The 25205-nt window shown below is 39.2% G+C and overlaps 1 protein-coding gene across 5 annotated transcripts in view; it reads left to right on the top strand.

The window, feature by feature from the left end:
• The window catches only part of SPAG9 (sperm associated antigen 9), a 112090-nt gene extending 87565 nt beyond the window's left edge, over positions 1-24525 (top strand). For 3 of the 5 annotated variants that reach the window (XM_054585411.1, XM_054585415.1, XM_054585413.1), the window contains 15 exons: positions 166-255; positions 497-664; positions 1103-1274; positions 3228-3446; positions 3719-3914; positions 5334-5459; positions 6733-6813; positions 7501-7568; positions 10077-10225; positions 11242-11413; positions 13269-13382; positions 14582-14620; positions 15548-15724; positions 18530-18679; positions 23786-24525. In XM_054585411.1, coding sequence (XP_054441386.1) covers positions 166-255; positions 497-664; positions 1103-1274; positions 3228-3446; positions 3719-3914; positions 5334-5459; positions 6733-6813; positions 7501-7568; positions 10077-10225; positions 11242-11413; positions 13269-13382; positions 14582-14620; positions 15548-15724; positions 18530-18679; positions 23786-23901 — 2037 coding nt within the window. In that variant the 3' untranslated portion in view covers positions 23902-24525. The remainder of the gene's footprint in view (positions 1-165; positions 256-496; positions 665-1102; positions 1275-3227; positions 3447-3718; positions 3915-5333; positions 5460-6732; positions 6814-7500; positions 7569-10076; positions 10226-11241; positions 11414-13268; positions 13383-14581; positions 14621-15547; positions 15725-18529; positions 18680-23785) is intronic. The other 2 variants (XM_054585412.1, XM_054585414.1) reach the window with 1 other exon arrangement.
• Positions 24526-25205: the final 680 nt, after the last annotated feature.

The following is a 25205-nucleotide window of genomic DNA, read 5'->3' as shown; positions in this document are numbered from 1 at the left end:
TTTGACTTTCTAATTTTTCTAATTAAGAATGACAAAATTAACTTGAACTTGATTTCAAAGAGAAAAAAACGCAACAACAGTGCTTGCCCATATCTCAGTGGTTCTGTTAAATTCGCGTTTGATGAGGCTGACCCATGTGTCTTTCTCTCCCTCTTCAATTATTAGGTAACCAATGGTCAAGGGGAAAATAAAATGAAAAACTTACCTGTGCCTGTCTATCTCAGACCTCTAGATGAAAAAGATGCATCAATGAAGGTAAATTTATTTTGAAGTTCAAGGAGCTACTTCCTAAAATCTGGGTGGATGTTTTTTGTAAACCAAAAATATTAAATTCTACTTTTATTGATTTGAATATTTATTTTGTAGTTTTAGGCTGGATGCTTTAAATATTAAAGACCTATATTTATAATCATTAGACTGTTAAAGAAAATGTGAAAAATTCAAAACACTTTCAGAGAGAAAGTAAGTTAATACTTTTTTTCCTTAACCCCAAAAGCTATGGTGTGCTGTTGGAGTCAATTTATCTGGTGGGAAGACCAGAGATGGTGGTTCTGTTGTAGGAGCAAGTGTATTTTACAAGGATGTTGCTGGTTTGGATACAGAAGGCAGTAAACAGCGGAGTGCATCTCAGAGTAGTTTAGACAAGCTAGATCAGGAACTTAAGGTAAGTGTATGCAAGAACACTTGACCTCCTGGTGTCTGGGACTATTACTTTAGCTCTTTGGTCCACAAGTGACTTCTGGGTTCAACTTCTAATTGGGATTATTATGCCCCTGCTTACTCCTCACCCTTTTCCTCTTTTAAAGACCAGTTTTATTGAGGTATATTTTACATAAAACAAATTTCATACGTGAAATGTGTACAGTTAAAAGTTTTGACTAATATGTGCGCCTAGGTAACAGCTGTCACAATCAAGATATAGAACATTTATGTCACTGATCTTCTTTAACTGCTAGTTTTTAGTCTTCTGATTAATGTTGTATTTTTGGACTTCTAAATAATCTGGAAATAAACTTAGTATTGCCCTTGACTATAATAGCACAGCTTTATGACTACTTGCACTTAGATTATTTTAAACATTCCTTTTCTTCACTTTGCCTAGGAACAGCAGAAGGAATTAAAAAATCAAGAAGAATTATCCAGTCTAGTCTGGATCTGTACCAGCACTCATTCAGCTACAAAAGTTATCATTATTGATGCTGTTCAACCAGGCAACATCCTAGACAGTTTCACTGTTTGCAATTCTCATGTTCTGTGTATAGCAAGTGTACCCGGTAAGAGTGCCCTTCTCTTCCCGCCATCAGCACCTCCTTTGCAGGACCTAATGTGGTTACAGGAGATACAGTTATGCACTACTTCATAGAGTTTATGTTCTCATGCATGGAAGTTTATGTTCTAGTTGAGGGAGATCAAAGATAAACTGGAAACAAATAACTAAACCTGATACTTTCAGATATTGTGAAGAAAATGAAATAGTGGTAATATTAGCTTACTGGGAGTCAGAGCACAAGAAGTTATTTAGAGCAATTAGTAAGGGAAGACTTTCTCAGGTTTTGAATTAAATCTTTTGTGATGTTAAAACATTGGTGTAAAAGTAAAGAGGTTTGTGATATATCCACCCAGTGGAATATTACATAAAAAGGAATAAAATTCTGATACGTGCTACAACATGGATGAACCTTAGAAACATTATGCTCAAGTAAAATAACTCAGACACAAAAGGACAAATATTGTATGATTCCACTTATATGAGTTATCTAGACTAGGTAAATTCATAAAGATGGAAGTAGATAGAGATCACCAGGGGCGGGCAGGGGTGGGGTCAGGTAACAGAACTATTGTTTAATTGGTACAGATTTTCTGTTTGGGGTGATGGGAAAGTTTTAGACATAGATGAGATATTTTTGATGGCTGTACAGCATTGTAAATGCCACTGAATTGTACACTTAAAAATGGTTAAAGTGTCAAAGTTTGTTTTCTTTTTATATTTTATTTAAAATATTTTATTTATTTTTAAAGAGGGAGAAGGGAGGGAGAAAGGGAGAGAAACATCAATGTGTGGTTGCCTCTCATGCGCCCCCTACAGGGGACCTGGCCCACAACTCAGGCATGTGCCCTGACTGGGAGTTCAACCAGTGACCTTTGGTTCTCAGACCGGCACTCAACCCACTGAGCCACACCAGCCAAGACAAATGTTATGTTTATATGTATATTTGTCCACAATAAAAATTTAATGGGACAAGAATAAAAACAGTTTTCTAAATTTTAAAAAAACTGAAGAGGTTTATCTTTACATTGTAAGTGCTTAGTTTTTAAATGGCTTACTAATGCACTGCGTACATTTAGGGTGATTAATTTCTAATAGTGGTGGTCAGAAGTCCATAACAGCAAAATTTTTTTTCTTGTCAGATTTAACAGATTTCATTGGTTTTAACCTTATTAGGTGGCTGCCTAGGAGCTCATATTAAGAACAGAAGCATTATTTCTAACATTTTCACATTTGCTTATGCTTATTTTATTTTAAAGATTTTATTCTTTAGGGAGGGAAAGGGAGAGAGAAAGAGAGGGAGAGAAACTTCGGTGTTTAGCTGTCTCTCATGCACCCCCTATTGGGGACCCAGGCGTGTGCCCTGACTGGGAATCAAACTGGCAACCCTTCACTTTGCAGACCAGCGCTCAATCCACTGAGCCACACCAGCCTGAGCAGTTTATGCTTATTTTAACAGAAATATTATCTTAATTTTTTAAAGCTACTTTTCCCCTTTTGTGAAGTGGGGGTTTTTTGTTTGTTTTGTTTTGTTATTTTAATGCTCACCTGAGGACATATTTTTCCATTGCTTTGAGAAAGAGAGAGACAGACAGACAGACAGGCAGGCCGGCAGGCATTGATTGGCAACCCTTCTTGTATGCACCCTGACCCGGGTTGAGCTTGCAGGCTGGGCATGTGTCTTAAATGGAAATCAAACCTGCAACCTTTTGGTCTATGGAACGATGCTCCAACCAACTCCAGTGAGCCACACCGGATAGGGTCCATTTTGTGAAGGTTTAAGAAAAATTTAAAGCTACCATCTTGGCAATATATTCGAATAACTATTTGTTTTACCTGTACACTCTTATTTCAAACCTGTAGCTGCTTTTATGGAGAAAACGCTATTGTATGAGTTTACTGAGCATTTAAAGAAGGTTTATCTTGTTTTTTTGTTTGTTTGTTTGTTTTGTTCTTTTAGGAGCACGAGAAACAGACTACCCTGCAGGAGAAGAGCTTTCAGAATCTGGACAGGTGGACAAAGCATCTTTATGTGGAAGCATGACAAGCAATAGCTCAGCAGAGACAGACAGCCTGTTGGGAGGCATCACAGTGGTTGGTTGTTCCACGGAAGGCGTGACAGCAGCTGCCACTTCCCCTAGTACCAATGGTGCTTCTCCAGTGACAGAAAAACCACCAGGTATAGCTATCCTGCCTACACACCACCTTTATGGAGACTGAGCCTATTCCAGGTGCCTCATTATGGACTTAATTTAGGTCTTAAACTAACAAGAATGAAATAACCTAAAGAAGATGCTGTAATGACTGTTAAATGAAGTCATGAATTCTCAATTTCATGATACAGTGCAGAGGAGGAGAGGGTCATTGTAGTGGAATTCTGCTTGAGGAAATTATTGGGAGAAAAGTTCAAACTCAGAATGATAAGCATGCTTTATTTATTTATTTTTTTAGAAAAGGAAGCAGAAAGTAATGAGATTGATGAAAATGTTCCAACAGCCGAAGAAGCAACTGAAGCCACAGAAGGCAATGCAGGGTCAGCTGAAGACACCGTGGACATCTCCCAAACTGGCGTGTACACAGAGCACGTCTTTACAGATCCTCTGGGAGTTCAGATCCCAGAAGACCTCTCACCAGTGTATCAGTCAAGGTATACAAATTGGTCAACAACTTAGGGAACCAGATAAGGGCACACACAAAAGGAACCAAAATAACCTCAAACAATGAAAATATTCCCGCTAATTGGCATTGTTGTGGCAGACGTAGATGTTACTACTTATTCCTACTATGTGTTCATTTATTCCTCCTCCTTCGTCCTCTCTGGATATTTTTTTCTTCCCAGTAATTCTTTTCCTTCCAACTTCAGAAAAAAGTCTTGTCTATAAAATATATTAGTCAAAATCTTCCTGGTCATTTTCTCTTCTAGTACGAATTTTCTTTTTTGAATTGTTATACTCACTGTCTTCTCTTCCATTAATAACTCTTGCTGTTTTAATCTCCACCCCTGCTCTCAGTGCCGCCCTAGTTAGCGGTGCAATTGGCCATTGTGTCAATTTCCCGCCTGGACTCAAATGACCTTTCTGAATTTAGTTTTCTGAATTTAAACTTTTTATTAGAAAACAGTTTGTTTTAGATTCTTCCTTTTAAAGGTTGCCTAATTGAGGCCCATTTATTGAATTCTTTAATTTTCTTTTTTGCCTACTCTAAGTCTTAATAGAAAGCTGATAGGGGTATGTCTAAACTGGATCCCTTTTTTTAAAGATTTTATTTATTTATATTTAGAGAAGGGAAGGGAGGGAGAAAGAGAGGGAGATAAACATGGATGTGAGAGAGAAAGATCTATCAGTTACCTCTCTCAAACACCCCAGCCGGGGACCAAACCCGCAACACAGGCATGTGCCTGACCCCAGATTGAAGCAGCAGCCTTTCCTTTGCGGGATGACACCCAACCAAACCACACCAATCAGGGCTAAACTGGATTCTTTTTACAATTTATTATTTTTCCTTTTATTGTATAGAACAGCAAAGTGTCTTAATAATTGTTATTATAAGAGTAAAGTCATCTTTTCAGAATTCCGTTTACTTGTCTGTGTTGAACTTAATAACCCAGTTATATTTCTTTATTATATATGACAAGCTAAAAAAAGATGGGGAGTGAATGCAAGCATATTTCAGCATATTAGTTTATTTTAGTTAATTCTTTATATTTAACCCTCTTTTCTGTAAGTGTGTAGTTTTAAAACAAACATCCCTTCCTTTTTTTCTCCTTTAGGAAGAAACTCAAAAATTCAAAATGGCTGTAAGAGAGAGCCATCATAATAGTCTACATATTAACTGCTGTATTTCATTAGTATTTCTTAACTCCCTTATTTGCAACTTGGTCCTCCTAGTATGTTAATGTTCTTCTGGTACAATTGTTGATATATTTAATGTAAGCATTTAATTTTGGCTTTTCTGGAATTTTAGTGTGTGACCTTTTTTCTTAAACTGTAAATTAAAATACAGAAATGACCAATTCCTGAAAAGTAAGCATACTCAGATTTTTTTCCTATTATCCTACCTTTTCCAGTAATGACTCAGACGTGTATAAAGATCAAACATCAGTATTGCCAAATGAACAAGACCTGGCGAGAGAAGAAGCCCAGAAAATGAGTAGCCTTTTACCCACTATGTGGCTTGGGGCTCAGAATGGCTGGTAGGTGCCAACTTTTTTAATATTGGAGTATCTTTTGTCTTTTTTACCTTTACTATTGAAATCAGAAGATAAGTAAAATGTGGTATACATATAAATATAAACCAAAAGTACACATTAAAGCAAAGAATTTTATATACACACCAATTTTAAGGTTATATTGCAGTTGCCTCATAAACTGGACTTGCATTGGTTCTGAACGGTAAACCATGTGTTCCTCTGTCACAGTGCTCCTTTTATATAATATTCTTGGAAGAAGAGGTTAATAAAATTTTAAAATCTGGGTGACCCAGAAATAGAAAATCCTGAATAGTATAGAGACAGAGAATTATTGATACATATATAGAAGGCTTATATAGGCTAGAGTGTGTTCAGGAAATACTGAGGAATATGTATTTGGCTGCAGGAAGAGCCAAATCCAAATGTTAACTTTTCAGGAGAGTTACTAGGAAAACCAGAACAGCTCATTCTGAAAGCTTAGGAAGTGATCATGAACATTATTACATGGTTTGTTCACTTTCTAATAGTGTGTAAGTCTTATAATACTGTACATTTCCAAAAGGCAAGCAAGGTCACTATGGTATCTTTTCCATAGGGGTCTAATACTATATAATGAAGGATCAGGAAACTTTTTCCATGAAGGGCCAGATAAGAAGCATGTTAGGTTTGCGGCCGTATGCTCTCTGTAGCAACTTCTCAGTATGTTGTTGCGGTGCAGAAGCAGCCATTGACTTGACAATATGTAGGTGGGTTAGTGGGCCGTGTTCCAATAAAACTTTATTTATGGGTACAGATAGGGGTCTGTGTCCATACAGATCTCATGTGTCGTGAAACACTTTGGTATTTTTCCAACCATGGAAAAACCATTATTTTTAGCTTGCAGACTATCCTAAGGTGGGTGACGGGCTGGGTGTGTCCTGCAGGCCATCGTTTGCCTCTGTCTGACGTAAATCACTTGTTGTCACAGAGCCGTAATGCAGTCCCAGTAGAAAAGTAAGATAATTTTTAAAAAAGGATTTTAGCCAAGGATCTGAAGTGTGGGTAACATGAAACTAACTGACCCTGCATTATTCTAGTTCTGGCTTTTTGTTCTTCATATGTTTCTGTTTGCTTAAGCAGCTTATTTCTCTGCCTTAGACCTGCCTGCACTCTCATTATTTTTTTTCCTAAAATGTATGTTACTCCTTCCTTCTGAAGGAACTTTCTGGTCATTATTAGAAATAAGCAATGGCTTGATGTTCTCTATGCCTTACCAGTCTTGATTTTGTTCTTGCAGTTTGTATGTCCATTCATCTGTAGCCCAGTGGAGGAAATGTCTCCATTCTATTAAGCTTAAAGATTCGATTCTCAGTATTGTGTAAGTTTTATTTTAGAAATTCTTTCTTTAAAAAATACGTTTTGGTATAAACTAGATTTTAAGACTGTTAAAGCTAACATGTACTTCATGACTAAATCAGTATCCAGGTTTTGTTTTGTTTTTTAATCTTCTTTATAGAATTAGAGAAGTTGAGTAAGATTGAAACTCTTAACTAGAAAGTAGAACAGAAAAACTTGCCAGGTTGATACCTCACCATACCGTGAGTTCTTTAGCGTTCTAGGGGAGAAAACCAATTAATACCTGTTAATATGTGTGTTTGGAGTATTCTTTATACTCTGTGAATATGATGATTAAGGCATTTACTAGTCCCTTTGCTCTATCAAAAATCAGTTTGTCTTTTTAAGTCACAGAGCTGCCTCTGTCAGTTCCACTCAAGGTGTGCATGTCCGGTCTGTGGACCTTGTGTCGACAGTCTGTGATGAGAGGAGGAGTTTGTGCCAGATAGTGAACACCTGAGTCACCACACATGCTATTTATTTAGTTCAGCTGACATTTTTATAGCACGACTTTCTCAGTGAGGAAAAGAGCGTGTTCATTTGGGTTCCGACTCAAGCTCCTGACCTCTCGTGCACTGGCCCTCTGAGAGCCCCTGAGCTAGGTCTGTGTCACGCAGCCCCGCCTGTCTTCCTGAATGGAGAGTTCTGAAATCCTCTTTCCTGTCTGCAGACATGTGAAAGGAATTGTGTTAGTGGCTCTGGCTGATGGCACCCTTGCAATCTTTCACAGAGGAGTTGGTGAGTTGTTATGAATATGTAACATGTGCACTAGTTTGTTGCTTTGCAAAAGCATTTTCAAGCAGATTGGTTTCTTATGTTTTATTTTTATTTTTGTAAAGCAGCTTTTTTGTAAAGATTTTATTTATTTACTTTTGGAGAGAAGGGGAGAGAGAAAGAAGGGGAGAGAGAAAGAAAGGGAGAAAGAAACATCAGGGGGAAGAAAGGGAGAGAAACATCAGTGCGCTAGAGATATGTGATCTGTTGCCTCTTGCAAACCCCCAACTGGGGACCTGGCCTGCAACTCAGGCATGTGCCATGACTAGGAATCAAACCAGCGACTTTTCTGTTCGCAGGCCAGTGCTCAATCCAGTGAGCCACACCAGCCAGGGCTGGTTTCTTATGTGTTAAAGAAATGATGCTTAAAAGGAGATGCTTAAAAGGAGAAAGAACAAAGGTTTAAACTGAATGCTAACAGTGTATGACAGCAATAAATGAGCGAGTGCCTGCCTGGAGGTATACATTAATAATAGTAAACCTCAGTGAAAATAAGTTTACCACACTGAGCAAGCAGTTTAGCATTTCACGATCTTCTTAGATAATGTGAAACAGAGGAACTGGCTTTTCATTCATATACTTAATCAATTGGGACATACTTAGTGAGAGGATATGTTTTCTTTTGTCAGTATTTAAGAAGTAATTTGCATCCACCTACATTTGGTTAAGTATTTTAAAATAACTTTTAATTCGGATAAGGTTTAATCATTTTTATATCATGTTGTTTATATTCTTCCCCCCTCCCATTATTATTTTTTTAAGATTTTATGTATTTATTTTTGGAGAGATGGGGGAAGGGAGGGAGAAAGAGAGGGGGAGAAATATCAAGGTGAGAGAGAAACATCGATCAGTTGACACACACACCCCGACCAGGGGCAGAACCTGCAACTTAGGCATGTGCCTTGACCTGGAATTGAACTGGTGACCCTTCATCTTGCAGAAGGACATCCAACCAACTGAGACATACCGGTCAGGGCTGTTACTTCCCTTTAAAACCAGTGTTTGTGCCGTCTGCAGACTGAGGAGTGGTGGTGTCAGAAAACCTGCCTTGAGTGAGTTAAGTTAGGGAATTGAGCATGTAGCAAGCACTTCATAACTCCTTGGCACATGTGGCAACCCAAAATGATACTTCAGTTCATGTGTGCCAGATGACTAGATCAGGAAAATATTATAAAAATGTAGATGTACCGAATTCAGCATTTAGCAAGGCTTTTTCCCCAGTCTCATATCCTCTTGGGCTTGGGAAAATGTGAGGTAGGATTACTTAAGTAGCTTGATAACTAGCTGACTGGTAGCTAGAGGTTCCTGGTTAATGGCTGTGTAACAAAAGGAGTGCAATGCTTCTGGTAAGCCCTTCATAGATTTGATTATATTCCTCACCAGAACTGAGGAGGAAATTCTGCTGTCGTCCTCATTTTATAGATGAGGAAACGGAGGCAGAGTGTTATGGTCACTCAGCTACTAAGTGGAAGAGCCTAGGGAAGAATAGAATAGTAAATGTTTTGGTAAACTGAATCCAAAATTATATTGACAGAGCAAGACAAGCTAAGTACATTTAATAAAGAAATGTAAAGTTCTGCATTTGGGCTCCAAAGAGCAAGATGGAGGAGACCTGTCTGAAGAGTGAGACTTACTTAAAGGTTGACTATAAACTCAATGTGAGTTCATTAACATCTTAAGTCTCATAGAAATTAGTGTCTAGAATAGGGCTCCACTCTGGTAAATAGTCAACATTAAATTGATATGGACAAAGAAGAGTTAGGATGAAGGATCCATTAACATGTGCCAGGGATGCTTGGTTTTGAAAGAAGAAGATAGGGCAGTAATAAAGAAGTTGGACCAGATTTGTTCAGTGTTTCCATTAGGCAAAACTACAGGCTAATAAATCGGCAATTACATACAAGCAGGCAGACTTTAGCTAGGTATGGGGAATATTTTTCTGACAGAGCCTTCTCAAAATGGAATAGCTGCTTTGTGAAGCAGTGTTTTCTCTCCCTGAAGTTGTTCAAGCAAGGCAAGCTTCCAGTGGTTGGTTCTCATTTGTGTTCTGTCATCACTAAAATTATAGTACACATGATTCCTGAAGTTGCCCTTGATTTCTACCCAAGAAAATATATAAGAATGCAAGTGAGTAAGAGAGATTATCCACAAAATAATTTTAAGCCCTTCTAACTCTTAAAATATTACTATAAACAGATAATTTATAACGGATTTATCACATCGCCACTATTGAGAGTATATGGATCCAGGTACTGGGTGGCAGGTTGGACCAGACGACCTTTGCTGTCTCTTCCTACTCTGCAGTGTATAGAATGAGAGAATTCAGTTTCTGCAAATAAAAGATATATTGAGTACATAGTATTTGGGGGTGTTCCTGAATAAATCTAATTACATTCTGATAGAATCTTACTTCTTTTAAAATTCAGTAAAAGGTAGTATACATTAATTAATAATCTCTTTCTTATTTTAAAGATGGGCAGTGGGATTTGTCAAACTATCATCTGTTAGACCTTGGACGGCCTCACCATTCCATTCGATGCATGACCGTGGTACATGACAAAGTCTGGTGTGGCTATCGGAACAAAATCTATGTGGTTCAGCCAAAGGCCATGAAAATAGAGGTACGTTAATCCATGTTTTCTCTACTTAATGAATTTGCATTTTCTGAAGATCCTAAGACTAATTATTTTCAGCTGCTTTTGAAATTTTTCCGAATCTGTGTGTTTAGGGTACCTCAGTGATACATCGATGACATCTTGCCACTCTTGACTATGAGGGCGGGAAGCGTTTTTTCATTGTTTTTGTTTTTTTTTAAGGAACAGGATTAACACACAAATGTTTAAATATGTGTCTGAATATCCACAGATGCATATATGTATTGTTTGAATATATGATTCCTGACTTGTTTAATTATGTATGGGTCATGAGGAAGGAGAATTCCCAAGTCTCTGCCATCCCATGTAAATTTACACAAATCCATATGTGTGTCAAAGATGGAGATATAAGATTGCAATAAGTATTTATTGTAAAAACAAAAAGCTCTTGGTATTGAATTCTTTTTAAAAAGCTTTGCAACGATATATAAATTCTAATGTTTTTAAAATAAAACTTAAAGCAGGAAAATTTTAAGGTGAAAGGTCTCCTTCTTCTTTCATCCCCCATCTTATCCCCTTACCTAAAAGTCCCAAAGTGAACCATTTAGTGCTTATTTTTCAGATGTTTCTTACATGCTGATATATACATACACACACATACAACAATGCAGGTTCATTTTTGTTTAATTATAAACAGGACCTTACTTCATGTATTTCTCTGCATCCCAACAAAATCTTGAGATCAAATTCAGTCTTTTCGTTGCATACCGACACATAGCACTGATGTGCCAGGATTGCTTCCCGAAGTCGATATCCGTCCTGTACAGTGTTAAAATCCAGCATCCTTTAGTCCTTTGTTCTTCATTTTTGTTTGGCAGTCTGGGATAAAAGCTATTGCGTGCAGAAGAATGATCGTGTTTAGTGAACACTATTTAAGCTCTTTTAATATACATTCTGCCACATTTTTGTGCAGATTAGCACAGTTTTTAAACACAAACTCCTACATAATAAAAGTAACATTGTGATTGAACAATCTTCCCTAGAAATCCTTTGATGCACACCCCAGGAAGGAGAGCCAAGTGCGGCAGCTTGCGTGGGTGGGTGACGGTGTGTGGGTCTCCATTCGCTTGGATTCCACACTCCGTCTCTATCACGCACATACTTACCAACATCTGCAGGATGTGGACATTGAGCCTTATGTAAGCAAAATGTTAGGTAAGTTTCCAAAGCATTTTATTTTTGTCAATTTAAAGAAAATGTTTTATTTTTAAATGTTCTCAAATGCTGGGTAGAACCAATGAGTGAGTTGCCTGAGAGCTCTTATCACCGAAAGTGTCAGACATACTTCATCTACCCTGTGGGGAACTGTCAACTCTGCCTCCAAAAATATCTTAAATCAGTTACTTCTTTATCTCTACTGTCCCCGTAGGCCAGGCCACCATCCTTTCCTGCCCGGATAACCATGAATCCCCCTGTTTCCACTCCAGTCTCTTCTCTGCATAGTAACCAGTGTGCAACATCACCACTTACATAAAACCAGGCACTTTTAGAATGTTACTCTTTACTAGAATATTACTGTCTTTACACAATGTGACATTTTGTGACATGACTAAAGGAATTTAAGTGGCCTGGACCACTCCTCACTCTGTTCTACCCATACAGACCCAAACTCACACTGGTCCAAACTCAGCAAGTTCCTTCCCATTTCAGGGTCCTCACATGTACGGTATCCTCTGCCTGAGAAGTTCTTCTTAGTCCCTGTTTACTTGGCTTTCAGACCATAGCTTACATGTCACAGGTAGAAGACCTTTTCTTATCTCCCTGCTCGATTTAGGTTTTCTCTCTCTCTTTCCTTCTTTCCTTCTAATATTATTTTTATTTATATAGGTTGGGGGGTGGGGGGAGGAAGGGAGAGAAACACCGATTGGTTGCTTCTTGCGTACCTGCAACCAGGGACCAAACCCACAACCCAGACATGAGTCCTGACCAGGAATTGAACTGGCAACCTTTCAGTTTGTGGAATGACGCCCAACCCACTGAGCCACACCAGTCAGGGCTCTAACACTTTTTCTTCCTGGGTTCATCATTGAGGTTGCACTGATTTTATGTGATTCTTGTTTGCTCTCTCTCTCTCTCTCTCCCATGGACCACAAGCCCCACGAAGGGCAGCAGCCGTTTCAGGCTTGTTCCCTGCTGTATCCTTAGCTCCTAATGCAGCGCTTGGTGGCTGTTACGGATGTCATTAATGATTCCTTTATGAAGAGAGACTGAGCTGAATCAGCAGTTCTTAACCCATGTGCCCTCCCTGGAGTCAGGCATATGCACACACAGACCCAGGCTAATTTCAGGGATAAACTTTGACCACAGGTTTAGACTGAATAGAATTAAGACCTCTTCTAATGCTGTGATTGTGTGATCACACTCAGTTTTCACAAGTAGAACTTGAGTGACTAAATGCTCTTTGTCTTAAATGTGTTTATCTGTTTAATGATTTTGCTTAAATCCCAGAAAAATAAGATCAGTTGTAAAAATTCCCTTGAAATAAAAAAATGCATTGATTCTCCCTAAACTACATGTCTACGGTTTCCTAAAATTTCTAAACTGCTATCAAACCTAAACATGTAAACAAGGAAAGAGTGTTGGTTTTGTTAGCAAAGATTGTTTTTGCCTTTGCAAAGAAATTTAAAGCAAACCAGAACTCTTTCAGCTTATAAATTGGAAGGACATTTGATTTCCTGATCTAGTAAACACTGTTTTTATTGAGGGTTTTTTGTTTTGTGTTATGTTTTGATTTTGCAGCTCCCTAATTAAATGCTGTGTCATATTACGTGAGCCACAGTATCTGCCTTCTAACTGATAATGTAATGCCATGCATGTTTAGAATTTTCTTTTCCCATTACCGATAAGTGATAAAGCCAAATGAGAGTTTGCTTTGATGTGTTCCTTCAGGAAACATTCAACTGGTTCTGGTTTTCTCTCTGTTACATTAACCCACTACTCTGAGGGACCTATAATCTAAAACATCGTCTGCTCTAGTTTCTCATTAAAATCTTTTCCCTCTGCTGTACAGGTACTGGAAAACTGGGCTTCTCATTTGTGAGGATCACAGCTCTCATGGTGTCTTGCAATCGTTTGTGGGTGGGGACAGGAAACGGTGTCATTATCTCCATCCCACTGACAGAGAGTAAGTATGCTTTCACCTGACTGTCGCAGTGCAGAGGGGAGAGTGGAGGGAATCTTCATGTCCAGAGTCCAGGCAGAAGGGGATAGTCTTGGTATGGGCAACTCTGGTAATTCAGAAAATCAAGCTGGTGGCAGAGACCTAACTACTGATCCTTTACTCTTTCTATGAAACTTAGGAACTATAGCAAATGACAGTTCCCATATATTAGGACCAGTATTTATAATGAAAAGCTTTTCTGGCTGAGAATCTCTTTTTTTCAGTTCAGAAATAACTCTGCTTTATTACCACAGCATTCAGCAGCCCTACTAGCCTTCATCCTGGTTCATCACGTTCTCCGTGGCAGTTAGTGTAGGCTGTTCCGTTTGGCTTACTCAAGGTTTAGAAAAAGTCGTGGGAGAAGTTTCTCAGTAGTTCAGCAAGCCCTTCCTCATGTGGAAGACAAGTCATCTAGCCTGTATTTGAAAAGAATGTGAACAGAATGTACATTGTATGTTTTTTATGTTGTGTTCCATTATTATTATTTTTGTGAACAAAATATACATTATGTGTTTCTCATATTATGTTCCATTACATTGATCATTCATTAAATAAGTGTTTTTGTGCTGCAAGATTCATGGGCAGGCAGTGGTTTGAAAACAGGTGCCATAAATCCATAAAACGAGTTAATAAAGAAACACCTCAGAACCATCCTACCTTCTTTCGGGGGACTGGAAGACAGGGTGGAGCCTTTAAAGAACCTAACTTCTTAATCACTTACAAGTCTACATGTTTAGACCACTTATATCCTAAGACATCCTAGGATATCCCCAGAGTGTATTTGAATTCTTTATAACAGAGAGTTCCATTTTAGCAACATTATTTTGAATAGGATTTCTTTTAAAAAGGGGGGAAATGTTAGTATTTAGGAAATGCTCACCATTAAGCTCTTATTAAATCACAAAGCAGTGAAATTGCTTTATAATTAAGCAAAACAAAATCACTAAAAGTAAATCAGATTGTACTTTTTGAGCAGAGAAATTCTAGGGAGAGGCTTTGATAAGAACTTTGAGTATTACTTGGTATTATACCAAGTTGGATTTGGTGAGGAGCTTTGGGCACCAAGCTGCCGGATGGAAGACGCTGAGAGTGGTGGCTCATAGTAACTCTTCTCCCTCTGTCGTGCACCCCTCCATGTCCCCTTTCCTCCTCTCTCACTTTAGCTGTAATCCTCCACCAGGGACGTTTACTGGGGCTGAGGGGTAAGTGCAGACCCTGAATCAGCTCTTCCTCCTGGCTTCTCAGAGCCACTGGGAGGCTGTTCTCATATCTCTAGATGCCTCTGAATGTTCCTAAATGTCATCCACTTGCAGTCACTGCATCGCAGCAGGTGTTTTTTTGTTTTGTTTTGTTTTGTTTTGTTTTTGATGTCTGTTACATGGCCACCAAACTACTGCACAGCAGCTTAGTCTATTTATCATCTTTTGTTGCAGCTGAACTTTCTTTCAGACTTTTTTTCCTTACGATAAAAACACGAAACATCTCTTAAAACTCATTAATCTACATTGTTTACTCTTGTTACCAATCATGTTTCTTTCATTTCACTTACTGGCCCAGGAATGGGGATGTTTTGTGAGTCTGGTTATTCTAAAATAATCCAGCAAATCATTGGTCTGGTGTAAATAAAAGTTACTCTGTTGCAGTGGCTGGATCCTTTTAAGCACAGCTTTTTACCTCCCCTGATGGGAGGAGATATTCTTACCACAGGGGAGATAAATCCAATGATAAATTATAAAAATTTTATTTAAAAATAGACCTACTTCCTTTTATACTATAATTGGTTAGTTTTCTAAAATGAGGATTAAAAAACAAAACAGATATACCTAAGAGTCAAATGTTTTCTTTTGTTAACTAAAATGATTTTTAAAAATTAATAGATGTGTTTAAAAAGTAAGCTTAGTTATTGCTAGACTGGCAAAATCCCCTATTCCATTTACTGAGGTACTTAAAAATAACTAGCATGCTATATATCTTTTTTTCCAGCTTTGTCTTGATTTGGCATCGCTGCCTTCATTTTACCTCAACTGGCTGTAGCTTTTAGATAATATCATAAGGATTAACCAGTAACCTCTTGCATCATCACTATTTTCTAGGGAAAATATTTGGTATTTGGTGTTTTTTTGTTGCAGCAAATAAAACCTCAGGAGCACCAGGAAATCGTCCTGGAAGCGTGATTCGCGTATATGGCGATGAAAACAGTGACAAAGTGACTCCAGGGACATTTATACCCTATTGTTCAATGGCACATGCACAGCTTTGCTTCCACGGGCATCGGGATGCTGTGAAGTTCTTTGTGGCAGTCCCAGGTACGTTAGATTATTCCGTTAAGTTGTATATCCATCTTTTGTCCTTTGGTTCTACTACCTACTCAGATGCTAGTAAGTACTGGAATTACAGATGATTTCACTATAATATATGAAAAGTTCTATGATACACGTAAGAATAAAGTGCTATAGGGTGATTTGAATGAAATTGTTTTGGAATCTCTCCTCCACCCCCAAAAAACAAACGTCTTGATTTTTATTTAAGAAACCTGCTCACTTTTGAAAAACAGTGGTATAATTTTGTCACCACAGAATACCAAAAATGGTCTGGGCCTCATAAGGGAGGTTGCTAGAAAGAAGTCCCTATCTTCAAGGCTTTGTGTGGGAAGACGTGGAGACTGTGCCCTGGACCTCTGTCGGTGCTGTAGGCCAGGAGCCTGCGCGTCTGGGCCCTCCGCATCGCTGCCTGCCTGTTACTTTGGACAAGTTGCTTAATCCCTGAGAATCATTTTCTCATTTCCTTAAGTGGACATGGTACCTGCTCTCTGCCCGCCTCATTTGTTGTGAAAATTAATGAAAGTGCTTTGAGAAAGTCAAGTGGGAATCAATCAAGTCAAGTCTAGGTCTATAAAATACCACCTAGATAGGAAAGGTGGTCGTGGCAATGTCCGATGAAAACATCCTGCCTGTTGAGGATACTAAAATGGTATTACTGACCATGGGTAAGCAGGACCCATGTTCTGAATTTTTCCCCCAGAAGAGGCAAGTTAGTTGCCACACCAACTAACTGTTGGGACATAGTAGTTTCTCAGGGTATTAGTTAGAGTTCTTCAGAGAAACAGAACCACCCAGTGGGGGCAGGGGGTGAGAGAGAGAGGAGGGAAGGGGAAGGAGAGGTGGGAGACGGGCAAGGGGAGAGAGTGTGATTTATTTATGATGTTAAGGAATTGGCTCGATTGATTGTGCAGGCTGTCCTGTATCTGGAAGCTGCGGGGCAGGCTGGCAGACCCGGGAAAGTTAGCACCGCATCTCGAGGGCAAAAGCAGTCTGGAGGCCAAGTCCCCTCTTCCTTGGGGAAGCTGTTTTTTTCTCTTAAGATGAACAACTGATTGGATGAGGCCCGCTCACTGTATGGAGAGTTATCTGCTTTACTCAAAGTCCCCTGATTTAAATGTTAATCAGACCTTCACAGCAATATCGAGATTGGAATTTGACCAATTATCTTGGCACCAAAGTGTAGCCAAGTTGACACATAAAATCAGCCATCACGCTTATTTTCCCAAGGCTGTCCCAAAGATTAGATGATTAATGTGCATAGTTCAGGGCTGGCATGTGGTAGCCTTAGCAACATCGTTATGATCTTCCTGAAACACACATCTTGTACGTTTGTATAGTTATTTCCTTAGGATAAATTCCAAATATGGAACTGCTGGTAATAGTGTTTTCTTGCTTCCTTAAAGAAAGAAAAAATATGTCATAGAGTCCCCATCAAGTCTCCTTTATATCCCTCCAGTTCCATTCCCTTCCCTTTTCTTCACCATCTATAACCATGATCCTGCCCATGTTTTTATACTTTTACTACATTTGACATAGTATCTGCATATAGTATTTTTGTGGTTTTGAATTTAAATGTTATGGTACATGTATATTCTTTTGCAGTTTCCTTCTCATTTTTTGAGATTTGTTAAGTTTGTACATAAAAATCTAGTACATTCAATGAACCATTCTAATGTCTGAATAAATGTGCTGCGTTCTTCTATTGATGGACCACTAGGATTTGTTTTCCCTCCCTCCCCACCCACCAGTATTAAAAATAATACTGCAGCAGACCTTCTTGTATACATGGAGAAGACTTTCCTGTTGGGTATAAATCTAGAAGTAGAATTGGCAACATTGTTTGTTGACCAGTTGGCCCTAAGGATTAAACTATTCAGGGTGGCCTTATAATCATACTTCTGTGTTCTTGCTTCTGTGACAGAACTAACTAGTCTGCTAACAATGTTCTCTAGCAGGCCTGATTTCTTCCAGAGTATAATTGAGTAATGTATGAATGAGACACTGTGGGAATAAATCAAACTGTCCTACCCACTTTCAATGTAAATTAATTTTTAAAAGTGTGTCACATTATAGGACTATGTCCTGCTGTGTCCTAGAGGCATGCATAGCCTCTGCAGTTTGACCAAAGGTCAGTAGATTCTTGCAAGAAAAAACAAATACCCTACAGTAAAAGCTTTCCAATAGGGATATCTTTGAGATTATAGTGTGAATAATATTTGAAGGTTTCTCTCTACCATTTCATGTTCAGGGATTCTACCTTAGAACTTAAACTTTAGAGCAAGTGACACATTTACCAATAATTTTTATTTGTCTAATCTAAATTAAAAATAAGACATACTTTTCTTAAATATGAGAGGAAAACCATGGATTTGAAATATAAATTAGGAATACCCAAATTCATAAGGCTCAAGGTGAAGACCTTTCTTAGTCTTTTATACAAATGCACATGTAGCCTCTCAGGGGAGAGACCTGTCCACTGCCTCTGAGATCAGAAGATGTAAAAGTCTGAAACAGGCAACTAAGACCAGCCTGGCCATGCAGATTTCATGTTGGATTTTGGCCCTGTGTCTGCTTTGGTACAAAATGACTTCATTTAGATTTTCAAATTGGGCTCTTAAGACATTTATACATATTTTCTGATCATTACAGAGGCTTCTAGGAGCCCCAGTACTTTGGTTGTATTAGGATATGCTTACCTTTTTGTTCAACTTTCTATAAGTATTCAGAAAAAAAGGAGTCTCCCCACCCCAATATGTGATAAGTAATATTTACTTGTTCCTGTATAAATAGGTCAAGTTGTCAGCCCACAAAGTGGCCCTAGTGGCACAGATCTGACAGGTGACAAAGCAGGGCCATCTGCACAGGAGCCTGGCAACCAGACGCCCTTGAAGTCTATGCTTGTCATCAGTGGAGGAGAGGGCTACATTGACTTCCGAATGGGTGAGTCGGTGGTTCTGGGAGCTCGGTTCCCTCTGTGTTCTGTGGCTTGGATTTTCACCCGTAGGAAACAAGAAACCACTTTAGTAAGTGATTTCTAAGAGGTTTTCTTTGAATTCTTTACTTGGAAAAGGATGTGATATGTCTTTTTTTCCTGCCTTTTCTTCTTTCTTTGTTTTTTTTATTTTGTATGTTTATACTAACATGTATTTGTTTTGTTTGAAGGAGCTTTAGAAAATAGCAGGGTTTGGTCATATATTGAGTTTTATGTCAAGAGCAGATGATGAGGTCAGAAGGCCTTGGGCATTCAACCTCCCAGAACCTCAGTTTTCTCACCTGCAAAATGGAGAGATAAAAATACGTTATAAAGTGTTGTTTGTATCAAAATTGATTTCATTTGTTCATTTTCTCACCTTAATCAACATTCATTTTGTGCCGGTCAGCCTTACTATTGGGGATACAGAAACAAGTTAGATAAAAAGTCTCCCTCCAATAGTTCCAGAACAGCGCAGAGAGAGTGTTAATAAATGGCAGTGTTAGCGGTGCTCTGGCAAAGAAAGACAGGGAAAGAAGTCAGAAGTGATGCCTGAGGTGGCTCAAAACCGAATAACGTTAATCTAAAGAATTGGGTTAGTGTCCTGGTCAGTGTAGCTCAATTGGGTGGTACATCTTCCTGTGGCCAAGAGGTTGTGGGTTCGATTCCTGGTCAGGGCACATGCCTGGGTTGTGGGTTCTATCCCCAGTCTGGGTACATACAGAAGGCAACCCGTTGATGTTTCTCTCTCACTTTGATGTTTCTCCCTTACTCTATCTCTATAAAGCAATGAAAAAATGACCTTGGGTGTGGATTTAAAGAAAAAAGAATTGGGTCAAGGAATGGAGTGGGGATCCTGGGGAGATTGGCACTCCAAGGTAAGAAAATAGCTTGACCAAGGTCTGGAAGTGTGAAGCCACCTTAAGAAAAACTTTTAAAGTAAAAGCATGAAATAAAAGCAAGTACAAATTTGACCAGAGATAAATCCAGAAAGGTAGGGTGTCTGGATTATGGAAAGCCTTTATATACCTAATTAGTAGTTTGTGTGGTTGTCCTTAAAGCAAAGGAAAACTATTGGGGGCCTTTATGGAAGAGCACTATGATTAGATGTGTGTAGAAGATGGATTGGCGATATAAGACTAGGGAGGGGAAATGAGGGGGAAAAGTAGTGACTGAGTAAAGTAGTAAGAGTAGGAACAGGGAATTGGTAACTGCAGCCATGCGCCCCTTAACAACTGCACACGTTGAGAACTGTGTCATTGTGCTGTACTTTTATACAGCTGGCAGCACAGTAGGTTTGTTTGTGCCAGCATCGCCACAAACATGTGGGTAGTTCTTTATGCTAGGACACTGTGATGGCTAAGACACCACTAGGCAATAGGAATTTTTCAGTTCAATTTTCTTATGGGACCACCCTCATATATGTAGTTTGTTGTTGACCAAAATGTCATTATAAGGTACATGACTATAACAGGATGTGGGCAAAGAGGAAGGGATTCACTTACTCAGAGATGACTGTCAGAAGAGGCAGATCTGGAAGGAAGGAAAGAGGGGTTTGGTGTCGGACACACTGACCTTGAAGAGCATGGCAGTTGGGAGGGGTCTGGGTGGAAGATGTGCACCGTGCTCTCGGGTATGAGGGTCTTAGATCTCAGGAAGGAGGGGTTGGGGGCCCGTCGGCCTGCAGTGGTGCTGAAAGCCACAAGAATTGATGAGTTCACCAAAGAAGAATATATTTGGGGGCTAAAAGAAGAGGTTCTAGGATAGAGCCCTGTATTAATAATTGAAAGAATTGTTAGCGCTTACGAAGGGTTCTTTCTAAGAAGGGATGGGCAAAGAGAGGTACAAAGAAAACACAACTGATGTTGGTCGAAGTCTAGTGCATTGTAAACTGTAAAGCACTGTGATGGAAATTTATTTATTTGCTATAGGTGAAGGAATCCTTTGGACTGGCCTAAAATTTACAGTGATTCAGAAAGTTCCTAAACATAAAGCTTTAAGGATATAATGTAGATCAGTGATACTTTTTAGTTAGGAATACTATAAAAGTATAAAACTTAGCATCATGTAGAGGACAGTGTGCTATATGTTATTAGTATAAACTAGAATATCTGCTGCAAAAAGGTTTATTGACACATTTTTAAGGTGGGTGTTAAGTTTAGAGATTGCTTCTGGTGACATTTGCTAGAGTGGAGACACTTCGAAGTGTTTTAAATGATTGACTGTTGGTGCAGGATTCCTTTTTAAAGAGGGACTTTTTCCCTCTTTAAACCTGGCTTTTTCACCTGGCTAGGGTGACTTCTGGAGCTGTTTTTGGAGTGCAATATTACAACTGGAACCATACGAAGTATCTTTATGTTAATAAAATCTCTGCGTGGTTTTTCCATTTCCACTCAGAGTTTTTCCCATTGTGATTCTGAAAATAGCATAAAAATTGCTTTATCAGGTTTGTCAGTATCTCTACTTAATTCAACCTGAAAAACAGACTTGTCTTAAAATTTAGGTAAATTTTAATAATACATTTTTAAAAATTCAATTGGACCTTTTTTGTTTCTTTTCCTTTTTAATTTCCTATAATATATTGACAATGAAAAACTGATCTCAACAATCCAATATTTTTTTAAAGATACCATCTTTTTTAAAAATATATTTTTATTCATTTTCAAATAGAGAGGAAGGGAGGGAGAAAAAGGGAAAGAAACATCAATGTGAAAGAGAAATATCGATCTGTTGCCTTTCATATGTGCCCCAAACTCACAACCCAGGCATGTGCCCTGACTGGGAATTGAACTAGCAACCTTTTGCTTTGCGGAGTGACACCCAACCAATTGAGCCACATGGGCTAGGGCAAGAGTTCATATTTTTAATGAATTAATTAAGTAGGATGTAGAGACCATAGGAAACAGGGCGATTTTATTTTTATTTGTTAAGTTATATTTTATTGATTATGTTATGACAGTTATTCTGATTTTTCCCCCTTTGCTCCCCTCCACCCAGCACCCCTCCCTCCCTCAGGCAGTCCCCCCACCATTGTTCCTGTCCATGGGTCAGGTGTATAAGTTCTTCGGCTGCTCCATTTCCTATACTGTACTGTACAGCCCCGTGGCTCTTCTGTAACTACCTATTGGTGCCTCTTAATCTCCTCACCCCCTCACCCATGTCCCCCTTCCCCGCCCATCTGGCACCTTCCAGTAACTAACTTCTTTTCTCTTGCTTTGTTTTTTAAATTATTGTTCAAGTACAGTTGTCTCTATTTTCCCTCTTCCACTCCTCCCACCTCACCCATCCCCTCCTCCCACCCTCGATCCTACACTCTTGGCTTTGTCCATGTGTCCTTTATACATGTTTCTTGATGACCCTTCCCCTCTTTTCCCCCATTATCCCCCTCCCTCCTCCACTCTGATTACTGTCAGTTTGTTCCTTATTTCAGTGTCTCTGCTTATGTTTTGCTTGTTTATTTGTTTTGTTTATTAGGTTCCCCTTACAGATGAGATCATATGGTATTTGTCTTTTACTGCCTGGCTTATTTCACTTAGCATAATGTTCTCCAGATCCACCCATGCTGTCGGGAAGGGCAGGAGTCCCTTCTTTCTTTCTGCTGCGTAGTATTCATTCCATTGTATAAATGTACCACAGGTTTTTGATCCACTCATTTACTGACGGGGACTTAGGTTGCTTCCACATGCCTAGTGAAGTTGGAGGCCAGGTCCCCAGGAGGGAGTGCCAGAGGCAACCTATTGATGTATCTTTTCTCCTGCTTTTAAGAGTCTCTCTTTATCTTTAACTTTTGGCCTTTTAATAATGATGTGTCTTGGAGTGGGCTTCTTTGCATCTATCGTAATTGGGACTCTCTGTGCTTGAAACAGGGTAATTTTTTTTAAAAACCTTCAAAATAAAACAACTCAAAAACGAATGCCAACAATTTTTTATCTTGGCCAATTAAAGTCATTATCATTTTAATTTTTTTAAATTTAAAAACCAAATTTAATTTTTTACATTCTAACTACCTGATTATATTTCAGTTCAGAAATTAGATTTTGCCTTGTGCCTGTTAAAGCACGCTCCTCTCCACTGTTGACATGGCTTTGGAAAGGCCACTAGGGGTTGGGTAAAGGAGGTTTGGCCTCCAGAAAGGAATGCAGGTCTTTATGGGTTTTTCTTTTCCACAGTTTCTAGTTGATGGTATCAGTGTTTTTTCTTTTGTCCAGCTGAAATTCAGGTGAGACACATTACAGAATTCTTCTCGATCAGTGTTATGGCTTTGTCCTTTGTTACATAAGTTTGTAGGACTCTGCCAAAGAACCTGTCCCACTAGGCTGTGCCACTGGGTTGTGTCAGAATAACCCCGCTCTGCAGCAACAGACCCAGTCGGCGCACTTGTAGGGAGAGTGTGGCATGGCAGCGCCGGGCCTTGCAGCACGGTGTGTTCAGTCGGGACCTCGTTTGTCACATTCACTCAGATACTCCCGGAATAAACCCTAGTCTGCCTGTACCTTGGCCTCATTTCTTCATCTCCACCATACACTGTTTATCTGTCGCCCTTCCTAAACTTGAACACCGTGGGCAGGATATTAGCAGTATATTAGGTGGCGGATCTGCCGTCTTGTAGCGCTGCAGGGAGATGGCAAGTTTCCGTGTGCATGTGTCGGTCACCTTGGACTGCAGGACTTCACTGTCACTGCCAGTGAGCATGGATTGTTCAGGTAATTCTGTATAGTCTCAGCTCTTAGTTTGAAACAGAAAAGAGTACCTGTCCATTTTGGATAAACACAGAACTGGACGGCTTTGCCTCCTTAGCTCCCATTTCTGTCACCTTCAGTATGCAGGTGTATTGGGATGAATCTCCAACAGAGTATAGCGAACTCACTGGCAGGTGTGGTCTGAAAAGTGAATTCTCCTTTTCAGAAGTCAGGCGGCAAAGATTGTGGTTCATGGCATTTCTCTTACTGTGTTCTCTGCGATGGGAGTCAGGTTGCGTGCGCACTTTGTGCACTGACCATGAGCATCACGTCTGATGTACATGGGCCTGCGTGTTCCATGCTCAGCCTAACTTGAGTCTCCTTATCATCCACCAGGTGATGAAGGTGGAGAATCAGAACTTCTGGGAGAGGATCTTCCACTTGAACCTTCTGTTGCCAGAGCGGAAAGGAGTCACTTGATAGTGTGGCAAGTGATGTATGGCAGTGAGTGAGCCCATGGACACCGGTCGAGACGGGGAAGCCGTCTCTTCTGCATGGTTTCTTTTCCCTCTTCCTCTTTATTTAATGCTCTCTTAGTGAAATAAGTTTCACCACATAATATGTGAGCATTTTTTTTCCCTGTTAACTTTACAAAATCTGTTTTACTGTAACAATACAGGAACTAGCTGTTTTACTGCACCAGTGTTATAGGCAATTTCAGTATATTATGAACAAATCAAAGAATGTTTACTTTCTGCAAACTGGTGAATTATAGAAAGCAATCCAGATGTGGTTTATTCTGCCACAGCTAACGTCACTCACTTCGTTTGATGGGGTCACTTCTTAGCTGTCACTAATAACGGAATTAACGTAACTACTTGGTAAATGAAGCTGTACCATTGAGTACAATAGTCAAGTTCCCCCCAATGTACTATAAAATTGACACAAACTAATATTGGGTGGATTATCAGGATATATCCACGTGTCCTGAGAGGGCTAAACGCTAACTGTACATTACTTTAACTTTCACTTTCAAATCTGACAAATCTTGTTTATATGGTATATAAAAACTTTGTTTTCATCAGATTTGGGGGGGTTTTATATTAAAGAAATTAAGACTACACTATTTAAATAAATGTTTCCTATTTCTGACTTAATAGAGCTCTAAAGTTTATGAGGCCTGCTTCTCTGAATATTCTGATTTTTTTTTTTGAGACTAGTTTCACTCATTTTCATACTAATATGTCTGAAAGATTTATATTTACGAGGTTTAAAAGATAGGCATCAGCAATGGGAGGATTTTTTTAAAAAGGAAATCGTGTTTTGGATTCCTTGTACCAGCAGGTGGTGGTGGTTGGCTGAGTTTTTTCATGTAAAAAATGTACCTGTTTACTAATTGTCCTTGGACTGCCGTCACCTGTTAGTAAGAGTAAAGCTGGACCGGCGATGGAGTGTGGCCTAACGAAGTGAGGGAGGGGACTTCATTAGAAACGGTGTTTTCTCTTGTTCTGTATAAAACTGCAGGACAGCTTGCACTTGGTATTTTGTATGTAAATGACGCAGTTGAGCTTTTATGCCCTTGCGAGATTAAAATGCCATCTTCAAAGAGGGAAACTGTGAAGGGCAAGATGACAAAGCAAGATACCGTGGAGTAAAAGTCGACATGACATCTTTTCACTCTGGTTGCCCATTTGAAAATAGAGCCTCGGTCTAATGTTTCCTTGCCTAGTTTTTTAAAAACCATTATGCTGCAGTTTTTTCCTCTCACACTTCTTGAAAATGTGTGATTGACCATTTTTTACTCATTACTTTACAC

This window comes from Pteronotus mesoamericanus, unplaced genomic scaffold, assembly GCF_021234165.1.
Source record: "Pteronotus mesoamericanus isolate MK-2021 breed Mesoamerican mustached bat unplaced genomic scaffold, CSHL_Meso_final contig_84, whole genome shotgun sequence".
NCBI classification, from domain to species: domain Eukaryota; kingdom Metazoa; phylum Chordata; class Mammalia; order Chiroptera; family Mormoopidae; genus Pteronotus; species Pteronotus mesoamericanus.
The sequence above is the reverse complement of the archived record's forward strand: the minus strand, read 5'-3'. Positions and strand labels throughout refer to the sequence as shown.